The 27,740-nt window shown below is 37.7% G+C and overlaps 1 protein-coding gene across 3 annotated transcripts in view; it reads right to left on the reverse strand.

The window, feature by feature from the left end:
• Positions 1-27,740, reverse strand: part of LOC118739040 (nuclear hormone receptor FTZ-F1) — a 628,268-nt gene that overhangs the window by 591,565 nt on the left and 8,963 nt on the right. For 2 of the 3 annotated variants that reach the window (XM_036470137.1, XM_036470136.1), the window contains 2 exons: positions 464-684; positions 70-359 (listed from right to left, as the gene is read on the reverse strand). In XM_036470137.1, the coding sequence (XP_036326030.1) occupies positions 70-359; positions 464-684 (511 nt within the window). The remainder of the gene's footprint in view (positions 1-69; positions 360-463; positions 685-27,740) is intronic. The other variant, XM_036470138.1, reaches the window with a different exon arrangement.

Raw genomic sequence — 27,740 nt, forward strand, 5'->3', positions numbered from 1 at the left:
TTCATGCATCAACAACGTATGTATGTAATTAGTTAAAGCTAACATTTCATAAGACAGTAAAGCATATACCACATTTTCGCGTCGGACGCATTCTGCAGAGATCCAGTTCCAGTGTCGTGGCAATTGCCACTGCCACCGCGGTTGAGTCCATCGCTGGCGTTATTGCTGCTGCTATTATTGGCGCCGGTGTTGCCACCATTGCCATTACCGCCGCCGCCACCACCACCACCACCAGCGCTACCACCACCGCCACCACCATTCATGGGCGTTGATATCACACCGCCGCTTGTATTGACCTGCCCGAGCGCAATCGCAATGGGACTGGGCGATGAATCTGGTGATTGTGTGAGAGAGGACACCTGTTGGAGGAGGAGGAATAAAGTTGATAAATTAGTTTAAATGATAGATATTATTTAATTTTGATATCGTGTTTTCGCTAAAATACTTAATACGTGTATCTAACCTGAGGTATTTGTATTTCTTGTTTTATATTCATATTTGGATATGCTTGTTGGTAACCAGGCGAGAGTGGCGACGACTTCATCTCAACCGAGCCAATGGATGTGCGTAGCGCTTGCAAGGCGAGTTGTCGTTGACGCATCATTTGTAGTTTTCGCGCCCGATCGCGTTTGTACATAGGTCCGAATTTGTTGCGACCCCCGCGCATTCGATCCGCTCTCACGGCTGAAAAGCAGGGAGAAGATATTGGATATTTAGCGGTTGTTGTTGGAGCTAAACGTTTCTGGAGGGTTAAAAGTACATATTTATTTACTAATTATCGAAATTAATATCAATATATTTATCGATATCACGTTTGTTAAAATCATCGAGATACATATTTATCGATGTGTTCTTAAGAGTTGAACGTAGCAAAAAGACAAAAAATATTAACTAATTATCGATATTAATAGCGGTATATTTATCGATATCATGTCTGATGTATTCAACGATACCTTTATCAATATGCTTATTAATTTTGATGTTCATTACTTATTATTATTGATTCGTATAAGTAATCGCAATCGATATTATTTTACCATTTATGACTTTATATGGAGGGAGACAAAATGTTAACGAGACTCACCATGATCTTACCATGGAGACCGGTCCCACCAGTATACATATAAAAAACAATGGCCGGTAAGGTCAGTCAAAACATAGCGGTTGATGGTCGTTCATATCGCTAACGTGCTAACCGCCACCGAAATGTCATAGCGGAATGGGGAAGAGCTTCTATCCAGGAAAGGACGAGTAGGGTCATCCCGCAGCGGAACGTTTTCACACCAATTCTCTGCATCGTCAACGTCAACGCAGCTGGAAATGAAAGGCTGTTGCACTATCTCCTATGCTGACGATGTGGCGCTCATCATCAGGGGAAGTTTCTAGATATTCTGTATGATTTTACATAAGCACTATTAGCGGACTAGGTGTATTCCTGGAAATACTATTTAACCGGGAGATATAAATAGCTAAATGCCCAGCTTCCTTTTCAGTTGTGCTCTCGGATCGCGTTGGGTGTGATCCTAGACAAGAAGTCACTGTAAGCCGAATTGCATTTGAGGAGCGAATGCAACAAAAAGCATCAGCTGCCCTATACTTTTTTATAAGCGCTGCAGGAAGGAGGTGGGGTCTTTCTGCAAAGGTAATTTACCTTAAATCATATTCGAGCCAATTATCTTTGTATGGGTTATAATTAGTTAGCATTCTGAAATTCACTAGAAACATTTATTTTAGTTAAGTGCTGCCTTTGTTGGAATTAGCGAAGCCCTCCGAACTACCCCTATTCTAGCGCTTAACGCTGTGCTTAACGTCGTACCCGTAAACAGTGCGGATAACACTGTCCCAGTTTGCTTCGCTATTAGGCAAAGGATCACCGGATTTTCATTCACCCAGAAATCTTTGGAAACTTCTACTTCATACCATAAGAAAAAGAACGGTAGATCGTGACGTGAACTATCTTTCTCAACTTTCCTGCTTTCTCTAGGCTCTTGCTTCATCAAAACTTTAGACGACAGCTCTGCGGTGGCTGGTTGCCAATCTTCATTTGTAGCACGCACCGTTTTTCGTTATAACTTAATATATGTATGTAGATTACTCCCAGTTGGCGTTCCAGGAAGGTATTTTAGTGGTATTATTCCTTATGGAGAAAAATAGATATGGGAACATATGTATCTTAGGGTTGCCTTAATATATCAACATCATGGGGTAGCCGTTTATTTTGTTCCAGGTACAAAATAAAGACGTCCACGAAAATTTTTTCTTTTAATTTCGTTTATGATTTTATATGAACACGTTTAAAAAAAAATCATTATTTTTTAAGTCTGGCCCTAATGTAATTTTTTATCTTTTTATTCTTACGTCATCTCGTTTACCTAATTTGATTACTAATTAAAAATCATTTAAAAAAATATTTTTTTATTAATTTTATTCAACTTTCTTATTCCTTAAAGATGTTTGTAATAATTTTTTTATAAGTTTTTAAATGAATTTTTTTTTTCATTTTATTTATGTCCGGTTGCACCAATCAATTTTAAATTTATCAGCTTGTTAAAATGTAAAACGACACAATTTTGTGCGGAAAGTTTGTCACTTTAAATTTAAACAGTCTGATAAGTTTTAAAATTGATTGGTAAAACCGGGCATTAATTTTTTTGGGTTTAGTTTTTTATATTCATGTTTTGGAGCTCCTGTTTGAAAAAAAATGTTTCATCAAAAATAGTAAAATTATTCCATCTTTTGAGCGTTATTTTTTTAATTTGTTATTTGAAAATAATTTTAATTTTTGTAATTCTGTTAAGTTTTTTTTTAAATGTATTTTTTTTTATTTTAATTGATACTATTGTTTTTGTTTTTTTAAAGATTTTTTTATTTATTTTTTTTGTTTTTTTGGTTGATTTTTTTTTTGGTTTTAATTTTGTTTATTATTTTATATTTAATTTGATTTAATTTTTTATTTTTTTGGTTTTTATTTTGTATTGTATGTTTTCGAGCGCCTGTTTGAAAAAATTTTGTCATCAAAAAAACTATAATTTTTTACTTTTGTTTTGAAAATTATTTTATGGTCCTGAAATGAATAAAATCCGAAATCTTATCTTAATCAGTGAAGTAAAAATTAAAGATTTCAAAGTTTTCGCTAATTTCCCAGTGTAAAATCAGAAATGAAAAATTTTAGAAAATTTTAGATGGATTTTTGCTACAATTTTTAGCAAATTTCATAAGGAAGTCGACATATGTATGCATATATTTTGCAGAGAAAACGTCAATTTACTAAATTTTCAATGACTTTGCGAAGTTCCTGCCAACAAATCGATTATGCCCCCAAAAACTATTCATCGCTGCTTTTAGCGCTCGATACCAAATTTGAATTCAGTACTAAATAAATAATTAAGACACTAAAATTTTTATTTAAAATGCTTTAATCTAATTTGCGTGCATAATTCTCAAACACACATACATACATGCATACATACATATATTCTACGAATGCTCTTTATTCTAAAGATTGTTTTCCTATTTGAAATCTATCTGCCCCCTTTCGCGAAATAAGGGCAAAAATACAAGCAAACAAAATGTAATCAGCCCAGTCCAACTGCTGTTCTACCGCAGCGGGGGGCGGCGGGTGGCGAGCTGTGACACCATTCCATGATGCAAACGTGATTGCAGTGTAAGCTGCACTTAGCGGCCGCTAAGATGGAAGGGAGATGCCCCTGCCGCCACCGCCACCGCCACTACCAGCACAGCCAGTACCTCTTAGAACTGGGTTTTATAAAAGAAGAAAAACGCTTTTATTATTTCTGCTCATTTCAGTTGGTCGTTTTTGCGCCGCTCACCGTTCACTGCTCACCGCGCGTCATTCGTCGCTGGTCGCATGTTCCGCCGTCTGTATATTCGGTCGGCTGTTCGTATATTTCTTTTTCACTCAAACAAGAAACTGTAATTTAGGTCAAGCATATTGTTTACAAATATTCAACGTGTGCATATAGGTTGTGTGCGCGCGTACATATGTGAAAACCTATATGCAAATACATTTGAACAAACCATTGAAAGCGAAAACGAAACGCATACAAGCGCAGTGAATTTCAACACAATTGCTAGCATTTGACAAGGCGGAAATGTACAGGTGTGTGTGTGAGCAAGTAGCTCGAAGAAAAAATGTTGATGCGCGTCTAAGTGTTGGTGTGTGAGCGCGCGCGGAAAGCGCCATATGTACGGACGTCGCGCTAATGTTGCCGGCCGCGCTGCTCAGCGAGAGCGTGCAAATTACTTCAAATGCTATGCGCGAGATATGGCGCTCAAAGCTTTTCTTCTAATGTCGCTCGCGCGCTGCTAAAAGAAACTTTAAAAAATCACCAAAAACAAAGCTATTCCCAATCTGCAGATGATGGAGCAACACGCGCGCGTATAGGTAAATGTGCTTGTATTTGCGCGTAGCTTAGAGCTGAGTATTTTACATTTTACCTGCGCTCGCGTTGATTTGGCGCGCGCGCGCTCGCTCCCAGAATGATCCACTCCAATAAAGAAGCATATATCTCAGCGCGCTCAGCAGAGTTTCTGTGCGCTTCTGCGGCAATACAATCGTCGCGCTAACAGTGGATAGACAGCAGGAGCAATAGCAAGCGGAATGGCAATGGCGACGACGACGACAACAGCGACGATGAGCGTCAATAACTTCACTTGGTGAGCACACCAACTGCGCTCGATGAGCGCTAAGACAAGCAACCAGCTAGCAGCAAAAAGCTAGCAGCAAAAAGCATACAGCGAAAAGCGATTTGTAGCGTTGCGATGTATAGCGTGTTTTCATTTTGAGTGGAGTAGGTCAAGGACAGAATGGAAACTGGGACACCACCACATACGCCAGAGCTAATGCATACCGAACGAAAGCAGCAACATCTAATGCCGCATCGCCTCATCGCGCCACACACACCGCGCGCCACACACACCGCGCGCCCTCCACCAAAGCACGCGCGTTTGCTCCATCCCATGGCACAGCAACGAAAGCATTGGAAAGCGCATGAGAGTGCTCACCACCGCACGCCACTTGCCCGTATTGCACGCCTTAAGAGCACAGCTATTAGCTAATACCAACACCACTATCACTATCACTTTCAGTGGCAATAGCAACAGCACCAACAACAACAATAACAGCAATGTTATTGCACATTGTACCACATGACCACTTTCATTGGCACTCGCCGCTGTTCGGCGGCATTCGACATTCAGAATTCGGCATTCAGCATTCGCGGCACATTTACAGTATTTTGTATGCTTACATCGGATAATCTAATTTGAATTGTGCCGCCAATTTGAAAACGAGGTGAATGTTGTTTCTTATTAGATGGAGGTGGCTAAAGAGGGTGTGATGGCTTGCTATAGGGGAAGGAAGGGGCAGGTAGGTGCTTCCAATATACATTTTGTGTATTCGATGTAGGAGTTGTGCGCGCGTATGTATAACATAATTACACACATAAATACAATACATAGGTCATGGTACCGGTGAAAATCAGATTTTTTTCATGGCAGAATATTTAATTAGGTCAGGCGCACACAACGCAGTGGTTATTGTGCGTGGCAAAAAATTTTCTGGAATTTATATGCCGGTTCTTAAAGACACGTAATCATAACAGTTACGAAGTTACAAATAAAATTAAGACATTAGTGAATATACATACATATGTATACACAGGTTAGGCCACAGAAAGGATAATATTGGGACGAAACTTAGTACCCCTCGCGCATTATAACAAAACACATTAACCGGTTGCAGAAAAAATAATTCATTAAAAGTATTTGATACTCGACAGCCGCTCTTCAGATTTCTGATAAAAAAAAAGGATCAGCCCAGCGACTTCGTCTTGACCTGCGGCCTGTATTGAAGCCACAACCCCTAATCTTAAACGTAGAATACGTAATTCGTGTTGAATTTAAATTTTAAAATAGGTGGCAACCCTCTTACATGCAGTTAAGAAATAAAATATATTCTAAGCAATTTCGATTGATATCTATATTGAAATAATTTACTAAACCTATAGCGTAAATTGAATTAAACTTTGTAAAGAGGTGGCAACCCTGCTCAAAATATTTTCAAACCACTACCGCTCTCTTTTCGGAAATTCTTTTATTGAGCTGAACTCAAATTTCTAAACAACATAACTCTGTGACTGCCAAAATGTGCCAACCTGTACAACTGTACAAATCATCTGATCTTCGCTTTAAGTTAATAAGGCGTGCGTGTAAACGTGTTAGAGACCGCGTATGGTGCTGCGGGGCGTATACGTTACATACGCAACACTGGGTATATGCTAGGGTTGCCAACATTTTCGAAGATATTTATAGTACTTTAAAAAAAAAATTGGAAAAATTATAGTACACTTCAAATATATATGGTATTTTATTTAAGAGCAAAAGGAAAAACGATTTTCAAGTGATGGAAAATTTCTTCCTGTGAATGCCGAAGTAGGGACAAAACGATACTAGTAAATAAAAATACATACTCGATACTTTTTGTCCGATACCAAGCAATTTTCGTATCGATTCTTTTGAACCGAGTACTGAGTAGGTATCGGAAGATAGTACTTGTATCGAAACCCGATTCAGTGACAATTTTATTCCCAGACTTTTATTTTTTAATCCAAATATTATTGTGAATAGTTAAAAATTTTTAGCAGTTTAGTTGCCAACGAAAAGAAAGTCCTACAGAGAAAGACCCTTTATCATCTAATCTAAGTCCACTTTTTGTGAAAACTCATATTTGGCTATAGGAAGCAAGATAAATTAAAAACGCAATGTCTCAAAAGGATTAACTAACGTTCTTGTTTTATTTTTTCTCGTTTATATTTAATTTAAAGCAAATTTACTAAGTCCAAAAGAGGCACAGAAAATTTGATAAGCTCACAAAATAAGCTTTGCAAAATCCTTGAAGGAAATGTTTTGAAGGTTGTTTTTCTCTCCTGTAAAATTTCTACAAATGGACTTTGCAACTTTTCACAACCGGACCCATTTTACAAAAAGGCCATATTTCAAATCAACCCGATTTTTTTAAATTAGTACTCGGAAATTTTTAAGTTTTTTCAATCCTCTGATACGTGTAAGTAAATTTATGTTTCGATCGGGTCACGCATTTGAATATAAAAATCCGAAATCAGTGGGCAAGTAACTAAACCGTACCCCCGTAATCGTAATTCAATAGGGGTCTTCTCACCAATTTTGTTGTTTGGTTGTTGTTGATTGGAATTTTCGACAGCTTAGAAGGCGAACCTTCAGTTATTTTCTCCACACGCAAATTCACCAGTTCATTTTTGAGTTCTTCGAATTTCGTCAGCTCCTTCTTGTACATACTTCGTGCGCAATTCTGAACAACGAACTTTCACCGTTTTGACTGCCTTTCGTCTTTCTCTCTCTTCTTGCCGTATGCATAATTGTGTTGCGAAAAAATTTGTCCGCTTCGTGAACGAGAATGAACTAAATGAAGTATTTCATTTGACTGATGTGAACTACGTTGATCGCTCCCGAAACTGAACTAGAACTCCCAATTCTAATATCTACTAATTCAAATACATAACTCTTATTCAATTTTAATTGGATTCCTATCTGAATTAGTGTGGTGGCTGCATTACCGACGACGAAATAGATGCCCCGGCCAGCTTTGTATGTTGTCTGTATTCTACGTTCTCTGAGTTTTGGTCTGTTGTTGTCACCGAAAATTTCCCTGCTCGGCATTAGGCTTGAGAATGAGCTCTATGACTTAATCCAGATCAACTGCAGTTGATTCCCGAGATAATTCCGAATTATCCAGTTTATCCGGATCAACGTTGCTCCCGATGTCTTTAAAAAATTTTAGCCCTTTCATTCGTGCAGGAAGTACTGATTATTTTTACTTTTTGTTTTTTTTTAAGGCAAAAAAGACGTGATATTTGGGTTTTTCTAAACTTTTTGAGAATTCTTCGGGATTCTTCTAAATTATTTTCCAAGATTGTGTCGAAAATTTGCGGATCCATCAGGATTTCTTAAGCACCCTTCGGGATTTTTCAAGACCCTTCAGGATTTTAGAGGATCATTTGTAATCTTTTAGGAACCTGTGAAGTTTTCCGGGACTTAACTCTAAGAGCTCTAGAGATTCTTTCGAGACTTTTAGGAGTTTTTTGAAATGTGTCTGGGTCCTTGAAGTTTTGTTCGAAATTTACCGGGATCCTTCGGATTTTTTTGGTTCTTTTGGGATTTTTCAGGTATTTTCTGTACTTTCCAGAAACAGATTTTTTTCTGGATTCTTTTGGATGGAGGGTTTCGAGATCTGTCGAGCCTTTTTCGGGCTCTTCGGTTTTTTTTTATCAGAGAGGCAGCGGGCATACCCTCAAATCGGTTGTAGCTATTTTCTGTGATAACCCAAAAAATAAAAAAACAGCTTCGATAAGAGCTAATGATAAGGAGAGGTCAACACTGACGGTGGTTTACCGACTGACAGTGTGGATAATGAACAGTAAGCTTTTGAGAAGAATTCAGGAAAAATAGTCTCGTAGGTAAGAGAAATTACATTGACCTTTCAAATGACCTTGAAAAGCAGAGATATTAGACTTTGTCACAAAAAAATTACAATATCCACTCTGTGCGGCCTTCGTCAGGGTAAGTAAGTGCCAACTAATAGTCTATATCCTACAAGGATATAAACTTCTGATGAACCTTTTCTAAAGGAGAAACTAATAATCATAGCGGGCACGAACCCAAAATTTTTGCTAGATAAGGTCCCAACGTAATTGTTACTTAAGTCCATTCAAAAACAAAGCCTGTTCAAAATCAGACTTTTTAGAAAAGATAATTGAATCTGAGTAAGGCAAGAACAATGTTTTTTACGATGACGCCCTGGCCTATCTCCCGCTCAACCGATAGAGCTGCGCTTCTGGAGAATGGCGGCTAATTCAACTGACCGGTGCCCGAAAACAGCAAACAGTATGGACTGCTCTAGAACGCGGCGCGGCCGGAAACTACGTCGAAGGTTCTAAGCGCGATAGGTTTATAATGTATTGAAGGCCTTAGGAGAATGTTAGAAAAAAAAATGTGTCGAACAACTTGCCTTACGCAGAGTTACCCCTCGAGGGTTATTGAACGCTAAAACTCGCGCATTCCTATGAGAAACATATCAGTTTAGTTTTATGTTTGAGTGCTAAAAAATACCTTAGTGGTTGTTAATCTAACTCAGGGCCAATTTTTTCTTTCTTTAATGCAATGGAGGTAATTCTGAAGCTTAAAAAACGTATTCATTAGCACAAGAATTAAAGGCCCAGTAAAGAACATACTAAACAGAATTTTTATTGCGCTTCATCTATTTTGAGTTGCAGATTAGTAAACGAAGAAATGTCGACGTGGGTGATAGGTACCTTTTAAGATAGAATAAGGACGTGGACTTCGTTTCCACCAGTCGTTAAATATTTGTGTAATCCTTAAAAGTAAGCAAATTTGATTTTGAAGCGACCGACGACAAGAAAACAGTTTTTGTCTATTGCAATTGTGTCGTGTTAGGATGATGTGTTGGTATGGGTTTAGAAATAAGTACTCTTGCTCCATACGACATCAACAAACGTTTTGTCGTTTTCGGTGTGGGTGCAGCCTAAGAAAATTTATGTATTTTCAGCTGAAAAATCACAGGTGAAGCTACGAGCAAAAATTATTAACTAAGTATGCAAGCAATGAAGTATTTATAAAAGGGTGGCTCAGTATTCACAACAAATGAAGTTCTTACAAGGGAAAACACTCAGTTAAACAAGGTAAACAATCGATATATATATATATTCTATATATTCTAACATTTTTTCATCAGGTGAATAAGTAATCAGTGCTCTTATAGGCTATTTGTTAAAATGGAATTGAGAAGCAGGTTATGGATTAACTTATTTTGTACATATTTACATATCATCATTAGCTTAATTCAGAAAGGCTCTAAATCATTTGCATAATAAAAACTATAATTTGGCGCCAATATGGCCAGTGTTCTCCATTTTGAAACGGTTGCCGGTAACTTCTCTTGGGCGTTTTAATATATTTATATAAAGAAAGCGAATTTCATAACTTAAGGATGATTAAAACGGCAATGACAAGAAACGATAACACCGGCACAAAAAATGTTGTGTGTGCTTTTAACCAGACCCACCTACCAACATATATTCCGACCCATTGAATCCGAATCTGAGGTTCGTTTGACTCGTACACCTCCTAAATTTAGAGTTAATTGCGAAAATTGTGAAAAAAATATGGCAAAAAATTCGCAATTCTCGCAATTTACTAGAAATTTTGAGGGTGTACGAGTCAAACGGACCTCACATTCGTATTCAGTGGGTCGAAATACATGTCGCTAGGTGGGCCTGGTTAAGAGCACACACTACTTTTTTTGTGCGCCGGTGTAATTAAAACGACAACGCAAAAGGAGATAAGGTTACTCCCCAACAACTAGTGAGCTGTTGAAATCGGCACTGGACAATGTTTCCAACTGGGAAAAATAAAATGGAATAAGAGCTACCCCTTATAAACACTGCTTGTCTTATTCCAGAGGAAAATAACAATTCACTTTACGAACGCTGGAAGGGACTAGCCTGAATTTTTCCCCGAGGCAAAATACTTAAGTATTATGCCTGACTCCAAACTTACGTGGATACGCAACGTAGAGGAAAGAGCAAGGAAGGGCGGCGAAGCAACGAACTATACCTGTGAAAGGGCTTTCGGGAAAAACTAAAAAAAAGAGTTTTTAGAGAACAGGAAATCAAACAAAACCAAATGTATTATACGTCTGAAGGTTAGTAAAATACGTTAAAAAATTTGTGAAAACTAATACTGTAACAGACATTTTTAAGAAATAAAAATGTAAAGGTACATTTTTTGTTTATTTTTAAACAAAATTTGAGTTGTTAACTGCAACAGTAACGAAACGCTATCGAAAGCTGCTTTTAAACCTATTAGAGTTTACGTAGGAAAGTATTAGCTACAGAATAAAATAAAACTCAGGTACTCATCTCTGCTCCTTATATTTTTTGTTTGTTTTTTTTTTTAACACGCTTATACAAATTGGTGTATGTAAAAATGTCCAGCTTTTTAATTAGAGATCATAGAAAGATTTTGAGTATGCAGTTTTGTAGCCCATTTAACTTAGGTATAATAAAGTCACGACTAAAGTAGCTGAGACTTACGGTTAATTTTTGAAATTTTTTTGTCTAAGGTGTTGCTAATTTTCTTCATATCATCGAATATACTTCGTATGGAAGAAAATGACTGGCACCGTCAACAAAAAAAAAATTCAAAAATCGACGGTAAGTCCTAGCTACTTCAAACTTAGACTTTATTACACTAAAATTTAATGGGCTATAAAACTGCATACTCAAAATCTTACTAAGAAATCTAATTAAAAAGCTCGAAATTTACCAGACGTCATACTGGATCCGCCATTTTGCATTTTGCAATTCTGACAGCGGATTAGTAATTAGTGACCCCGAAAACCCCCTGGTACGAAATTTCGAATCATCATTTCAAAGCTTTGAATTTTGGCCGCACTTTTGGATTTCGGCCGCACTGTGCGCAGGCTCAAAGATCGAAAAAGGAGTCGGCTCTGGTCTTTACTCCAAGGACCTGCAGATAAGGTAGGCTGATAACTGCGATTAGTGCTGCCGCGACATCATGAAAAAATGTATCCATATGAACACAGAAATATGTATATCACATTTTTTATTTTTTTTTTTGAGTATCAAAGTATGAAGGTAGAAAAAACTTAGAAAAATGCTATTTGGTTTCATATCTTTGCTTTTTATTATTGTCAACAACCAAAAAATCATATAATGCGCATGTAAGTACATGAAGAAAGATATCTTAGACATAGTGAGAGAAACTTAAATATAAATATATGTACTTAAAACTATTCCACGTTTAACTAGTTGGAAATTATGTCAAAAAGATGAAACTCCCTTCACTGTCGACTTTATTTTGACCATGAATAAAGAATGGACACGAAAAATTTTGGTCAGTCGAAAATCATTATAACAACAAATTATACAAGCAAGGAAATCTTATTTTTGTTTTATTATCTTCTTTATTAAGTTTACTATATAAAACGAAAAACTCATTTTTAATTCTCTTTAAGATAAACAAACTGGCGCAATTTAGATTTGATCCCGCTCATTAAGCGATGGACATCAGTTTTTGTGACGGTATCTGCTGCTCTCTGCCAATTCTTTTTAAACTGCTGCTCATTTTTAACGTCTTTTTTCATCTTTAACAATTGCCCAATATTTTTCAATGGGTCGCAATTGTGGACAGTTTGGTGGGTTGTGGTCCTTTTCAACAATATTTACCCCATTACTTTCATACCACTTCATGGCAAGACGGCTGTAATGGCACGAAGCTAAATCGGGCCAGAACAGAACTGAGCCTTGGTGTTGTTTAATGAATGGCAGCAAACGTTTTTGCAAACATTCCTTTATATAAATTTTTTGATTTATTGTGCCCGTGGTAATGAATGTTCTGCTTTTCATACCACACTGACAGATGGCTTGCCACACCAAAAATTTTTTAGGGAACTTGTCCAACATTTTTAGTTTGAAGGCACCTGGGACTCCACCTCTCTTTGTTGCAGAATAAAACTCTACGTCCTGAATCTGTTAAAGGTCCGCTTTGACGTATGTTTCATCGTCCATAACCACACATCCATATTTAAGGATGTCTTGACTGTATAACTTTCGCGCACGTGTTTTAGCAATCTTACTTTGTTTATCATTTCGATTTGGGGCTACAATCTTTTTATATGATCGTAAACCTTTACTTTTGCGCACTTTTTGGACGTAACCTTTCGACATATGGACCTTTTTTGCAGCATCTCGAAGTGAAAAGCCAGGGTTTTTTCGAAATAATGACAATACTTCTTTGGCGTTTGACTGCGACACAAATCCTTTTTTTCTTCCACTTCCAGGCCTTCGTTGCACTGATAAGGTTTCGTTAAACTTTTTCAACATATAAGTCACCGTACTTTTTGGACAATTTAAAGTTTTTGCTATGGCATTGTGCGACAAATTCACATTTTCTTGCTTTTTGCGCACAATTTCCTCCGCAATCTCACATTTCACCGAACACATTTTTAAGAATACTTAGAACTTACAAAAAGTAGAAACGTAAAATTAATAATGACAACAAACCCTATAATTGTGTATACCTATTTTTTATTTACAGTTAGTTTTACGCAAGTGATGAGTAAACACAATCGACTAGTTTTTTTCGTGTCCATTCTTTACGCCCCGTTATATTCTCAACAGTTTGTAATGAAAGTCTATTCCTCTTTTATATTGGATCAATTTTAAAATTGGAGCCGCAGAGCTATGTATGACGCAAGCAAAGTAAATTAAAAATGAATGTAGTCAGCTCATTATACATAGTTCGTTTAACAGGCTAACCTAATATTCACGCACGCCGCCAATTTACTGTCAAAAATTTCTCATGCGCATACAATTTGTATGGGACCAGCCGAAATTGAACGGCGTGCGTACGAAGCTAACTCAATTCCAATTTTTGTTCTGCGTGACATTTTGATTTGACATTTCACTCAATGAAATCAAATACAAACGCACGCAAGCCAATTTAGGGTGACGCAAGAAAAAAAATTCTACGGCGTGCGTACCAAAACGCAAGCCGCGAATATTAGGTTAGCCTGTAAAGCATTTTTTTTAGCTTACTTGGCCCCAAAACGTTTATTATTTTCGACCAAATTTTAAAAGCTGCCACTGCATACATTTGTATGTATATATGTATTTTCTCTTTCTAATGTATAAAAATTTGTACTACGCGGAAAATTTAAGTATCTCGCGAAATGAGCGAAAAATAAAGTACTTTCCGAAATACTGACCAAAACTGACTGCTATGCCTTTCAGGCGTAGATATTTTCCATAGAGAGCGCAATAGTTGACAAGATGGCTAGACATGGCTCGGAAATGCAAATTAGATAAGCAAAAAACTCTTCACTACCATCGATTTGTTATCTACTAAGGAGGGTTAAAGAATGAACCACAGCCGTAAATAATGACCTATGGATCAATCGTGACGACTGTGAAATCTCACGATCCTTATGACCGAATGGAAGAGGAATGAATTCAGGCTTTTACAATAGTTTGGAGGAGATAGCGGAAGTGAAAATATCGGAGCTCCACAGCTACCATTAGAAATACTAAATGGTTTAACAAACGCTATACTGACAATATGAAGTAACTTCAGTCAGAAGGATGTGCCCCCGGCTTTCACTCATAGAGGACATTCATGATCCTGCCTCCGAGTGGAAGTACGAGTTATTCGTGCACGCCAGCCTAACTTAACAGAACCTACTCCCCAAAAGTACTGAAGCTTTTAAGCATGGTTTATGTGCTATGAGGCAGTCGCATGAGAAGATAAAATAAAACAGCAAAGAGCCATCAAACGGCAAGAAACTGTTCAACAGTGTCCATGGCACTGCCGTTGTCTATTATTGTAAAGTAGTAAGAAACATAATTTTTGAGGAGTACTTATTTTGACATATAAACTTAACTTAAAGTTACTTAAAAGCTTAAAAGAAATAGGCGACGTTATGGTGCAGTGGAGAGTGAGGTAGAAATTATTGTTAACAGAGTTCTAGGCATGTTTCTCAATGCCTAAGGATAGTATTCCAAGCCGTATTATTTACAGTCATCAAGGAGAGGGAAACATGATAGAAAATAGTTGGACGGGGATTTGGAACAAATGCGCTTAAATATGCCATTTGTCAGCTTTGCATTATTAGTATCAAACAAAGCGATTTTAAAGAGCAGAAAACAAAAATTTAATAGGGTTACCAACTTTTAATAAAGAAAAGTGTATATTTATAACAAGGGTATTGTAAAAACAATATCTATTTTTAATGTACTTAAAGAGAGAGTTGCCTCCTTTTTAATATTTGAATTAATTTTTTGCTAAAGTTAAATACAAACAAAAGGTATTTATGTCAGTGTTATAAGCAGGGAACGGATTTTATGGAAATTACCTTTTTTTCTGCTAGATAGAGTATATTCGATTAAGAATGTCCACGATTTAGTTTTCCCTGATTCCATATATACACAATTGATGTTGCCTTTTTTGCCCTTTGTAAGATATTGTTTTTTTTTTTGCCTTTCCTACCTTTAATTGTAAAAGGCAAGGAAATAGCTCTTAATCCTAATAATCCATATTTAAATTGGGCGCGCCACTTGTATCAACTCACGTCGAGCGCACGTTTAGTACATTCAAGGCTTTTCTTCGCGAAAATCGAATGAAAATGCTGAAAATGCTCTTAAAATGCATCTTGTGCATCAATGTTACTACAACTATTGATTATAAAGTTTTGTGGGTTCAAAACTCGAAAGGAGAAAACAGTCAAAGAATCAAAGTAAAAATTTTTCATTTAATGCGTTTTTCACTCCGCTATAAATTCTACCGCTTAGACTTTGTTGCTTTTTCCATTTTTCCTAATAAACATAATCGTGGTACAAAGCTCAGTAACAATATTAAAGTAAAAGTATTTATATATTTACTTATCAAACGAAAGACATTGTACAATAAAAATATTGTTCGTGCATTTAATGCAAGAGCTGCCACCTTTTTAATATTTAAATTAATATTTTTGCTTAATTTAAGTACAATATAAAATTATTTATGTAGTAAAAATGACAAAGGAGCCTTTTTTATACAAAAATACTTTTTTATAGAGTTGCCACCTACAAAAAAATTTAAACAAAATGACTAAAATAGCATTAGAAGTGGTCGTACATGCATGAATATTTATTTAAACGGCGATCAGAATCGTTTATACTTACTATGCATATTTAGTTATGAATAGAGTTGCTTCATAACAAACTTAGAGAAAAATAAACTGTACTTACATTAAACCAAAAAATACACAATTGAATGAATATAAAATGTTAGGACTTTCAGAAATTTTAGTACTTTCAGGGATATATTAAAGTGCGGTTACTAGGTATTTGGTTTAAGAAAAAATTTAAAAAAATATTAGAAGTATATGTTATACTGTATAACTATGCCATGAAAGTTATTTATTTTTTTGAAGTATTTATGATGTAGCAAAGAACGGCGAGTATTATTTAATATATGTACATGTATAGGTACAAATATGTTTATATACACATTAGGGTGGTTGATTTTTTTTTTCAACCCCAAAAAATGCATTATGGGACCCATAAAAAACCATTATCATTAAAAAGTGGTAAAATAAACAATTGGGTATTATTAACGGAAGGCTTTTGAAGAGAAACAGAGTTTTCTTTTCCGATCGAAAAATATTGATTTTCAAAAATTCTATACAATTCCATGAAAAATTCGTTTTTCTCTATATAAAATACATAGAGAATTTTGAGCCCTTTGAGCGGCCTTTAAATTTTTTTTGTGCTTTCGAAAAAACCACAGAGCTATTTTTCCGATATGAAACAATTCTTGGGGGTGAGAGCATTAAAATTCGAACTTTACTTTTTGACATGCATTTTTGGACCACCCTAATGTACATATTAAAGTGGGCGCGAAATGTCAGCAAAAAAAAATTAAAAATCAACGTGCTTCTTTAATATCCTTTAAAACTCCATGCATACAATTTTTCTAAGAACTAAAACCAAAAAACTAAAATTTTTAAATTTTGGTCAACATCTTTTTTCTTTATTAAAAGTTTTTTTCTTATGCATTTTTTTTCGTTTTATAAAAAAAAAGTTCAAAAATCGTTATCTTCAAATCTCTTCTAAATCTCAGAAGCTTTCATTATTTTAAGCCAAATTTTTTAATGGGTGAACATTACAAAAATCGATTTTTCTATGTAGTTTTGCACCACTCTAATACACATACCTATCTACATATCTATGTAAATGTGGAGATGTATGCCATAACCAGAGGGGTCTACCGCCAACGACTTCAATCAAAACATTATTGACCAAGAATGTGCCATGACTTCTATGGCCTGCTTAAAAGCTTCCTCAATTAACACAAACACACACAGTGCTGTTCTAATGCAGAAGCACCAGCTGATAAAATGGCTCTTCAACGAAACTAAAAATATACAAAATTCGGCAAGGGAAAAAATACAATAAAATAAAAAAGTAAAAATAAAATGCCGCAAATAAAAAGCTTTATAACTGACTACCTACATAAATAAATATGTATGTATGTACATATGTATTGTAGCGGTGGAGTATTTCGTCATAGGGATACATAACGGCTAAATGACGAGCTGACTGAATAATGCCGAACAAATGACTTCAAATAGCTGCATAAATAAAAACACAATAGAGTGCAAATATGTATGAATGTATGTACATATGTATAGATATGCATAGGTGTGTATATACACATATACGAAAGGCGATGGAAATATATGTAGATATGTATATGTATGAATATAAAAAGGATAAATACACATACTCACAAACATACATACATACCATGTACGGATATCTCGGCATTTTAAGATATGGACAAAAAGTAGCCAGAAAATGTATTCATAGGTACGAAAATATCGCACACCCTCTTTAAAAGAGTCACAACTCAAAATTTGGCATTTTGGAAATTATGCGCTAAAAATGTACACAGGGCTTTTATTTACCTTTCAGCAAAGGCTGGAGCAAATTTTTGTTATAATTTGTTAAAAAAAACCTAAGGTAACGTCGCCCTTGCATGTGCTACGAAATAGTTTTTCGCAGTTTCTGACGATCGTATTTTTTTTTGAGTTGTGACTCTTTTGAAGACGGTGTGCGATATGTATATATAAGTACATATCGACATACTCAAAGAGGTTACGTATATAGTGTGTGCATGTATATATACATATATATATATATATGTGTATGTTATAAAAATATATATGATATAAATTTGTACAAAACGGAACGATGGAGCGGAAGGCGAAAATAATAAAAAGAAGTGTACAAAGAAAGAAAGGAAGAAAAAATAAAATTATAAAAAAAATTGAAAAAAATACCAAAAAAGCTCTCTACATGTTGCATTGATTACACACATAAGGAAATCTGGGTCATGAGCGTAAGAGATGGCGCTATGGGCCAAGTGCGCATACGCGGAAACGGGACGGCGGTATGAGTGTGTAGACGCTATGGGGCACGTATGTACGTCCATTATGACAACATGCACATACACGTACACACAAGTACATACGAAATCTGTGAAATCATACAATCATACATATCTACGCATAACTACATATACGCGTTTCAAACACCATCCATTGGACACGGTAGCGTATCCGCGACCGCGACCACGACACAGAGGCTGATGGAGCGCCCACCGCCAGCCAAATATTGTGGCGGCATTTCGGGCTGCGAATTTTTCTGTTTTCTTTTGTTGGTGCGCTATGAAGGAGCGCGCATCGTGAGCGCCATATGAAGTGAGTCAGTCAGTACGGCGCGCTCAGTGGCAGCGCCATGCCGCGTCGCTTCATACCGCATCGCTTTGCTTTGCAATGCAAATGCGACTCTGTGTTGCCAGCCAGCCAGTTTGCGACACAGCAGCGCTCTGTTTGTGGGCAGTCGCCGTTGCAGCGTGGCGAGCGTCATCCCAGCCGTCGTCGGCGCCACCATAGCCAAGCAATATGGGGTTACTCTTAACTTGTCTCTGTTTTCGTTTTCATTTTTAATTCGAGTTGGAAAATTGCAATAAACAAAAAAAAAAACAATGAAAATTGACGAGAACATTTTTTTCCTCTCCTCTGCAAGCTCGCTTACCTATGCATAGCATTACACTGGAGCGGCGCTGCAGCTAAGTGTCGATTACAAAATGCAATGAAACCAAAACGTGGTTGAAGTTGAAGAATTTACGCTCGTTTGGGCGTATAGCAATTGGAGGCGACGAAATTGCAGGAAAATACTTAAAATCGCTTGTTTTGTTGCATTTGAGAAAAAATGAATTGAAAAAAAAAATAAAAATTGCAACAAAAAGTATTGACACAGAAATGCGCGTAAGAATAGCCGCAAAGTTATTAGCGTTGTACATTGAATGCGGTCGGTCTTAGTTTTCAAATACGAGCGCTTAACTACATACATATGTACATATGCGAGCGTTGTCATAAACATACATATGTACATATATAGTATATTATAAACATATGTGTGTCTATTTAACAACATTTTTGTGTGTGAGGGACATGAATTGAGTGACAAGTTCAAATGTATTAACGACTTTATGAGCGATCCAAAACTGTCTGCCTTACTAACCTATTAATCAGATAACACATCAGGGTAGAAATTTATGGATAAATAAACAAACATGTGAGCTTTATGTTATGCAATATTACAATTTTTTTGGAAGTTAATTTATTTAAACGCTGATTCATAAAAATCACCCTTCCGTAAGGTCAAATTACCCGCATTTATTGACTAGGGTTATAATTGATCGGGGTCATAGATTATATTAAACCTTGTTTAGTCCTTAGAGCTTCCTGCACGGGCCCTGGTATTCACGTGTCCAGAAGAATTTTTCCACCTTGTATTCCAAGGTCTTCGCCCAGGCCACGCTGAGCTGACCAAACGCTTATTTGTTTAGCAGTAGACCACACGAGCTCAGGGTAGCACCCAGACTTTCGCTGCCTCTCTCCTGTGCGAATTTGCGCCAGTTTATCATACCGAGTGCAGACATGTCCTTCTGCAATTGGCCCCGTGGGCGCCCTTGCTTTCGTTGTCCACCCATTGGTGCGGAGTCGAAGAACCTTTTCACCGGATCATCTTCGTCCATGCGAACATGTCCAAGCCAGCGCATTCGCTTATGCGTTTAACTATGTCCATGTCTTTAAAAATCTCATACAATTCGTCATTCCCTCTCCTCCTATACACGTCATCCCCGCGACCAGGGCCGTAGATCGTGCGTATAATAGTTCTCTCGAAAGCACAAAAAGCCTTCTCATCTTTGTTTGACATCGTTTACGTTTCTGCGCCATATAGAAGAACGGTCGTGACGAGAGACTTGTAGACCATAACTTTTGTTCGTCGAGAGAGGGGTCTCTTTTTCAATTGCCTACCGAGCCCAAATAGCACCTGTCGGCAAGAGCTATTCTTCGCTTGATCTCCAGGCTGACGTTATTGCTGGTGTTTATGCTGGATCCTTAGTAGACAAAGTTCTTCACTACCTCAAAGTTAAAGCTGCCAACAGCGACGTGTGTACCGAAACGTGCGGACTCTTTATATGTTGCCAGGAGGTACTTTGTCTTGTCTTCATTCACCGCTACACAAACCTCTCTGGCTTCTTTTTCTAAACTGGAAAATACTGCAATTATGTCCCTTTGTTTTAGACCGACGATACCGGTATATATGGTGTCGTTGCGATTCAAATTGGCAGCTCTTATTATGCTTTCCAGCATCAGATTGAAAAAGTCAAGCGACGCGAAGAGGTCCTTACCAATTTGGACGGAGCTGAAGGTTGTATTCAACGTCATTCTACATAGCCGTATTAATTTTGCGGGGATCCCAAATTTAGATAGGCAACTTCTCTTCGTGCTATCAAACGCAGCTTTTAAGTCGATGATGTGTATCGATTTGCCTATCTAGAGTCTTCTCCAGGATTTGACGTGCTGTGAAAATCTGGTCAATGGTGGACTTACCAGGCCTGAAGCAACACTGATAAGGTCCAATAAGTTGGTTCATGAACGGCTTCAGTCATTCAGACGGTATCGTCGACATGATCTTGTACGCAGTATTATGAAGGCCATCTGTGTCGCCATTCAAAAGCGTTGAGAAGTTTTTCCTCCACGTCTCAAGTGTACTCTGGACATCTATTACCAGATTCCAGATGCTGCCTTATTTTCTGATTTTCGAGCCGCATTCCTGTCTGCCTCTCAAGCTCTTCCCACTCAAGCTCTTCCCACTCAAGCCTTCCTACCTCTCTTTTCTTTCTCTTGAAAAGGCGTCTCTCTTCACTGACTACGGGGTAGCTTTGTATGCTGCGTATTTACAGCAGCCGCGCTGTATTCTCATCATACCAGTCGTTTTTGCGCGAAGTGATTCGGAGATGGAGGCCCGGAACACATATGAGCTTAACAGCATAATAATGCGATGCGGTCAATAGGGGGGTCAAGCAATACTACACCGTTTTCGAACGAACTATCCCAGAGCCAAGAGCCTTAATAGCTGCTTGGCTGTCGGAATAGATATTCACCTCCTTGAATGGCGTTGCACTAGTGAGCAACAAATACGAAACCTTCTATTTTTCGGCCTGGAAAACCCTACACTGATTCGGTAGCCTGAATTTTAGGTTGATGGAGAGTTCTTGGCAGAAGCCACTTCCAATCTACCTTCTTATTGAGCTTCGATCCATACGTAAATACGCTTACAGAACCACTATTCCAGACACTGCACCACTCCCAGTTCGTCCTCACTAAGATACGGATAGGGAAAGATCCCCTCGACACCTAACTCGGCGGCAAGTGGTCTATTCTAGTTGGGCTTTTTAGAATAGTGGCGTGCCCATAGCCCGATGCAAATGCAAAGTCTACTTTCTTAGACTTACTGCGGCGCAAGCAGCGCCCGCTCTGCCTGCTATATCTATGAGCACAACGTTTAGCAATGCCTTGACAACTTGATACAAAAAAATACTATATCGAGATAGTCGCACTACGGATGTGTTTATAACAGTAAAAACAGATTTAAATACAATCTATGTAATTATTTTTGTTTAATGTGGTGTAGTCTTCGCTGGAATGGACCTTAAGCTTAAAAAAAACTGTCCTTTACTTTTTAAGGCAAAATGCGAAATGCGGTAACCAACCTTTGCGCAACCTGGGGGGCTACTCCGTAATGCAATACGAAAGAGAAATGCGATGCGATAGGCAAATACATCGTAAGTAATACGCTCTGGCGATTGTCTATCGCATTTCTCTTTGGCATCGCATTACAGAGTACGCTCCCTGGGGTCACAGCAGAAAGTGAAGGAGCTTCGGTGAGGTTACTTCGAATTAAAGCGCAGTTAGTCAACGACGTAAGATCGGAGAACGTGTCAGCTGGCATGATCAATCTTATGGGATTTGCGTGCTAACGAAAACTTACCATCACATGACGGTGACGTTGTCGTTGCTACTCTCTCTATCAACAGCAAATTTTATATGTTTCTCCGGCCGTTAACCTATGTTTACGCTACGTCATTTAATGCCAGCGCTATTATTCGGCTTACGAACTCACTGAAGCCAGCAGCGTTTATTTGCAGTATAAGCGACTTAAAACCGCCGTATGTTTGTGAGTAAGCGGCTCGCTATCGAAATGTGCGTCTTTCTAAAACCTCCATCAATAGATTGGGCGCTGGGATTGGTACTCGAAACGTAAAAACACTGTTCAATGAAAGGAACAAACAAGCACCAAACAATTACTTCTTCAACGTTTTTACGAATTAGGGATATGCATATGGAGTGAAGTTGCCACTAAACGAGGCATCTGCTGGACATCGTAAAGAAATACAAAGGCGATATCGCCTCAGCATAGCAAAAAACCATGTTATAAGACGACACGCTTCGAGAAGCTAATATCACTACATATTTTGCGCAGAATGCGAAAAGGCTTTAAAAATTTACAGGCGCTTTATTTACGTAACACAATTTTTGTTACCAAAGCAGAAGAGGCCTGTTAGTACTGCACACATAAGGTCCTATCGACATTTCTGTGCAAAGGACTAAAGCCCTCCATCAATCATACCGGTTAGTATTGCTTCAAATCTCGCAAGGGACTTAAATAAAGTAACCTAAGCTAAGCGACCATTATGGCTGAGTAGTTAGAGGTGGGTAATACCAGCACGTAGGTTTTGGGTTCATTCACTGGTCCGGGTAACATCTAAATTAGAAAAAGCTTTTTTCTAAGAGCGATCGCCCCTCAGCAGGCAATGGCAAACCTCCGAGTGTATTTATGCTTTGAAAAAGCTTCTCATGAAATTCATTAGCCGTTTTGGGGGCGGAGTAAAACTGTTGGTGTTTTAAGTAACAATATCAAGACACACAGCAAAAATTGTAGGAGCAGCTTCGCAAAAAATTTAGCAAATGTGTAAGTATCAAAATATTTATTATTATTAAGCCATTCAGAATGATGTCGACCACACTTTTAGCTCCCTACAATTCGTTCGAAACGAAACTTGGTTTACAACTAGGCGACCCACTTTCGTGTGACCCCGATGCTGCTGCAGCTTGCGATTGCAGTTGATATTCGCTAAGTTGGCCTAAGATTAGAGCCTCTCTCCTCTTAGTTTGAGGATTTTCCAGCGAACTATTCCATGAAGGATCTATAGTTCATGGCTGGTACCAAAAAAGATGGAATTATGAACTGTGCGAGCTTTATAAAATCATTAACCGAAGAAAATATCCTTGAACTCGGCACACATGGCTGAACAACGGCAGTATGGAATAGGGATGGTTTTTATTAGATTTTTTCCGAATTTCGAATTTTTCACTTAACACATTGACTGCCACGTCGGCCATATATGTGTGACACTGTACTATGCGGTTTACGCCACGTCGGACACATATGTCCGACACGACTATTATTCTCTCTCGCCATGTCACACAGCAACGATTGAGGATAAATATGATTTTATTGCAATAATAAAATATATGGCTTCCCATGAAATTTCTGTTATAGTGGCTTCGGCGCAGCTCAAAAAACAATTGGAAAAAATTGGTTTTGAAAAAAAAATTAAATTCATTTTATTGCAGTAACAAACAATTTTTTACATATTATTTTTACAAAGTAGTTATACAAATGAACCCATTAAACTTGTTTGTGGTGATTCCCAAAACATTCTAAACACATGAATGGCTCTTGGGGACAATCCGGGCAATACGTGTATACTCTTTTAGCCTTCTTTCTGGCGATCTCCCTTCCTTCCATTTGTTTTATTCTGGAATAACATAAAGTACATGTTCGACGTAATTTTGTATTACTTGCACTTAGTTTTATTTTTAAATGCTTTCGTGAAACTGGCAGTTAAACACTTATCGATGTTCCGATTATTCCATTTTTTTAATTCATTCGATACCTCGAAAATATCGATTTTTATATTCGATACACCGATACGCATCGAGGCATCAAATCGATAAAACATACATCTATTTTTTGACTTGCATCCCTAAGGCAAATTTAGTCAGAAATAAAAAAGCTGCAGAGTTGTTTTCTTGCAGAAAAAGACGATATTCGATTTTCCTCTTGAAAAATTCAATTTTATCCGAATTTCAGCACCACAATGTTCGATTTCGAAAATTCGCTATTTTGGAATTCGAATCTCGAGGCTGCGAATATTGAATTTACCCATCCCTAGTATGCAAGCACCTTTGTGCACTTATCATGGGTTATTTGCCACAAGCGGTTTAAGTGCCAAATACGAGGAAGATAGTATATTATTTGTATTTAAGGGAATTCCCTTATAACATTTTATAGAAACTTTAAGAAAGTCGAGGGCAAGATATGTATGTTTAATTTTGTGGTTATGAAATGAAAAATATCAAAAAAGTTCTTGCATTTCTTTAGCTCACAATTCGGGAAAGATAAGCTTTGCACAGTCTAAAGATTGAACTTAAAATGTTTAACTTATTACACAAATTGTTGTCTTGATAACATTCCAACCGCTGACCACAAAGTGAGAATAAGGAAGGGCAAGCTATCAGCTTTTACCTCCGGTTTGTGTTAACCGGACATTGAACAAAAGGCCCTGAGATCGCAAAGAGTAGTCCCAAAAAAGCACACAGCCGAAATACAAGCACCGCTGCGTTACACAGCTAGTGGAGTTGTGAGATTCCAAGTGAACGTCTATACCTGCTATGGACGCTCGCATACGAAACATCGTAAGAGATATATTGCAGGTGTAGACCGTTCAACGCAGAAGGTATACGATATAAAGTAAGAAATATCTCATACCATTTATCGTACACCTAGACTAGGAAAGAAGTGGTATTATTCAGAGAAACGCTGTTCAGGCACAAACCAAGCAAAAAAAATACAATTTTCGCAACATTTATAAAGAACGTACAACAAATTCGCACTGAAAATTGTATGCGATCAAATGCCCACGTACAAAAATTTCCCTTCGATAAGATTTTGCACGCGATAAAACTGACAGTTCGTATGCGAGCATCAGAGCGCAGGTATAGACGTGCAATAGGGGTATCAAATGCGAGAAATATAAATAAATAAAAATTCCCCCAAAAATAATCAAAATATGTATCGAAGCATTCTCGTCACACAGCCAGTGCCGATAAGCGACGACAGCAGCAGCAGCAATATTTACGCCCGACAAAGACGGCGCGCGTGGTCGCCGTTTACACAATTTTCTCCAATCGCTTTGTTTGCTCTGCGTCTTGGGATAGGTCGGGTGCAGCTGGCTATATTGTCTTCCGCACGGCCACATGTACGTGCATACAAAAACCACCCACATGCTTGCGAGCGCTAGAACATGCGCGCCGCTGGACGAGAATAACGCGGCGCGCTACTCACTTTTTTAAGTTTGCCTGTCTCCATGTTCTTAAAATTCCTACCCCACTGGTGTCTGCGCTTCTAGCTTTCTATTCTTGTACTCCACTTTGCTCTGTTGTGTTGTGCTATGCTGCTGCTGTAATCGCCGCCACTCGCTTGTGCTGCTCGTATTGCTTTGTATTGTCAACGCGCTGCCCCCCTTCGTGGACGCGTCGCGGCGGTGCTTTCGAAACGCGTGCATATAGTATTCTGCCGATTTTGCATTCATTTCTTTTTTGTCTGTAGGTATTTTTACATTCATTCAGGCAGATACTGCTCATACATTTCATATTGTTATTCACAATATTGAAAATATTATGGAAAGTATGAAATGTCCACCAATGAAATTGAAAGGAAACTCAGAAGGACCAACGCAGAACTTTATTTATTTGTTATGGTTAAAGTAGGCGAGCAAAAGCCACATTAATTATATTCCTTATGCTTTAAGGCTTTTTTTGTTATAAACTCCCTTCTTTGTAAGATGCCTTTTTCACGATTAAAGTGAAAACGCTGCCAAATTATGTACAATAGTTTTGTTCCCAAACGCATCCTACCGACGGTGCTACTAGCGCACATGGAAATCGATAAGCTAATATATATGCACATATGTATATGTAAGTAAGAATGTATAGCGATGCCTTTGCCTAAACAAATCCCTTCCTTACTAGCTCTCACCGCTTTTCAAATTTTTCGCTTACCCAACCAGTCCCAAAAAGGTATGCGATAAAAAACATTCACAACTACTTGGCAATCTAGCTGGTAGAGTAGTATTTCGTATGTGCTCGCGACTGGTGCACCAAGCCATTCTAGAGTAAGGTGAGTGAAATAAATTTCCTTCCGCAAACACCTCTTCTTTCTATTCTAGCCGCACTTGTTCTCGTGCGACTCAACCAACCAAGAGACCAACAACGAACCAATGAGGCGACGAAAGACAAAGTATCGATTAAATGCTCTTATTTGTTTAGGTACATTGTAACTGTCTAATAAATGTTGGCATGAAATCATAAATAGTTATTATTGCTTATCATTCCAAGTAAATGCGATATGCTTTATTACTTACAAGTGTTGTGGAAAATGTCTAAGGACAACTGTGCGGAGTCGTTTTGAAACATTTTCTGGAATTGACGTTAGGTTAGATTACGATGAACATTGTAACGTAAATTCACTCGGTGCCCACAGCGGCGCCATATCGTGTCCAACTAGTAATAAAACAAGTAATTGTTAAGCAAAAAAACTAAACCGACTTCAACTCTCATATACAAATTTCAGAGGATCGTTAATTTCTTCAAGATTCAATGATGCGATCTAAACCGAATAAACCGAAGTTTGCGACCACTTCTGAGGTAGCACCTTTCCTTTAAAAAAGAATTATAGAATTTGGTTAACGTGGTCCTAAGTTATGCGGTAACATACATACAAAAAAAAAATTAAGAGAAGTAAGTTCGGGCGAAACCGAACTTTATGTATATACCCGGCGTACGTATCAAATATCGTTTATTCACCTTTCAGTAAACTGCACGATAAGGAAGAGTATTTTTCCCGATGTCAAACAGTTTCAATAATATGCCATGTGATATTGAAATAATTGCTTGTCTTGCTAGAAGATTGTTGTAAATTGGCATGTTTGGTTACTGAAATATCGGAGTTTTCGTAGGTCTGAGGTATACCGTTATATGGTAAGTGGCAGTAATTTTAGTCCGATTTCAAACATTTTCAATGGGTTTTTTGACGAGGCCCTAAACAATGTTTGCACCGCGGTTGGTGGGGATTGGTAAAGGGACTACAGAGAAACAACATTTCATAATAAGTGGGCGGTGGTACGCCCATTTTTTTTTAATTTCATAACTTTTTATTTTATGCCGAAATTCTACTTCAAATACCGAAACAATTTGAACTGAATGAACGAACACCCCCATCGTCGACTAAGAAGTTTAAGAAGGGCATCCCTGTAGATCGGCCCCCGGTGGAACGATGGCGATATAGCCGACTCTCAGATGTGAGCACTAGTCAGATATTTCCGTCCGGGCCCGGAGCTTTCAGAGGACCAGATTTTTCCGAAAATTAAGTTGGAAGATAAAAATAGTTTGCCAAATTGATAAGTTTCATTAAAATATTTTATAAAATAATCGGTGGGCGCACATATTTAGTTTCTTGGCTAGCGAACTGTCTAACGTCCAGTTATGCAGAAAATCGTTATTATATGATATATCGGAGTGTTGACAGTTGCATTACTATTCACTAGCGAATTGCTAATGCAAG

This window comes from Rhagoletis pomonella, unplaced genomic scaffold (assembly GCF_013731165.1).
Source record: "Rhagoletis pomonella isolate Grant_MI unplaced genomic scaffold, Rhpom_1.0 Rhpom_scaffold_00005, whole genome shotgun sequence".
NCBI classification, from domain to species: Eukaryota; Metazoa; Arthropoda; class Insecta; order Diptera; family Tephritidae; genus Rhagoletis; species Rhagoletis pomonella.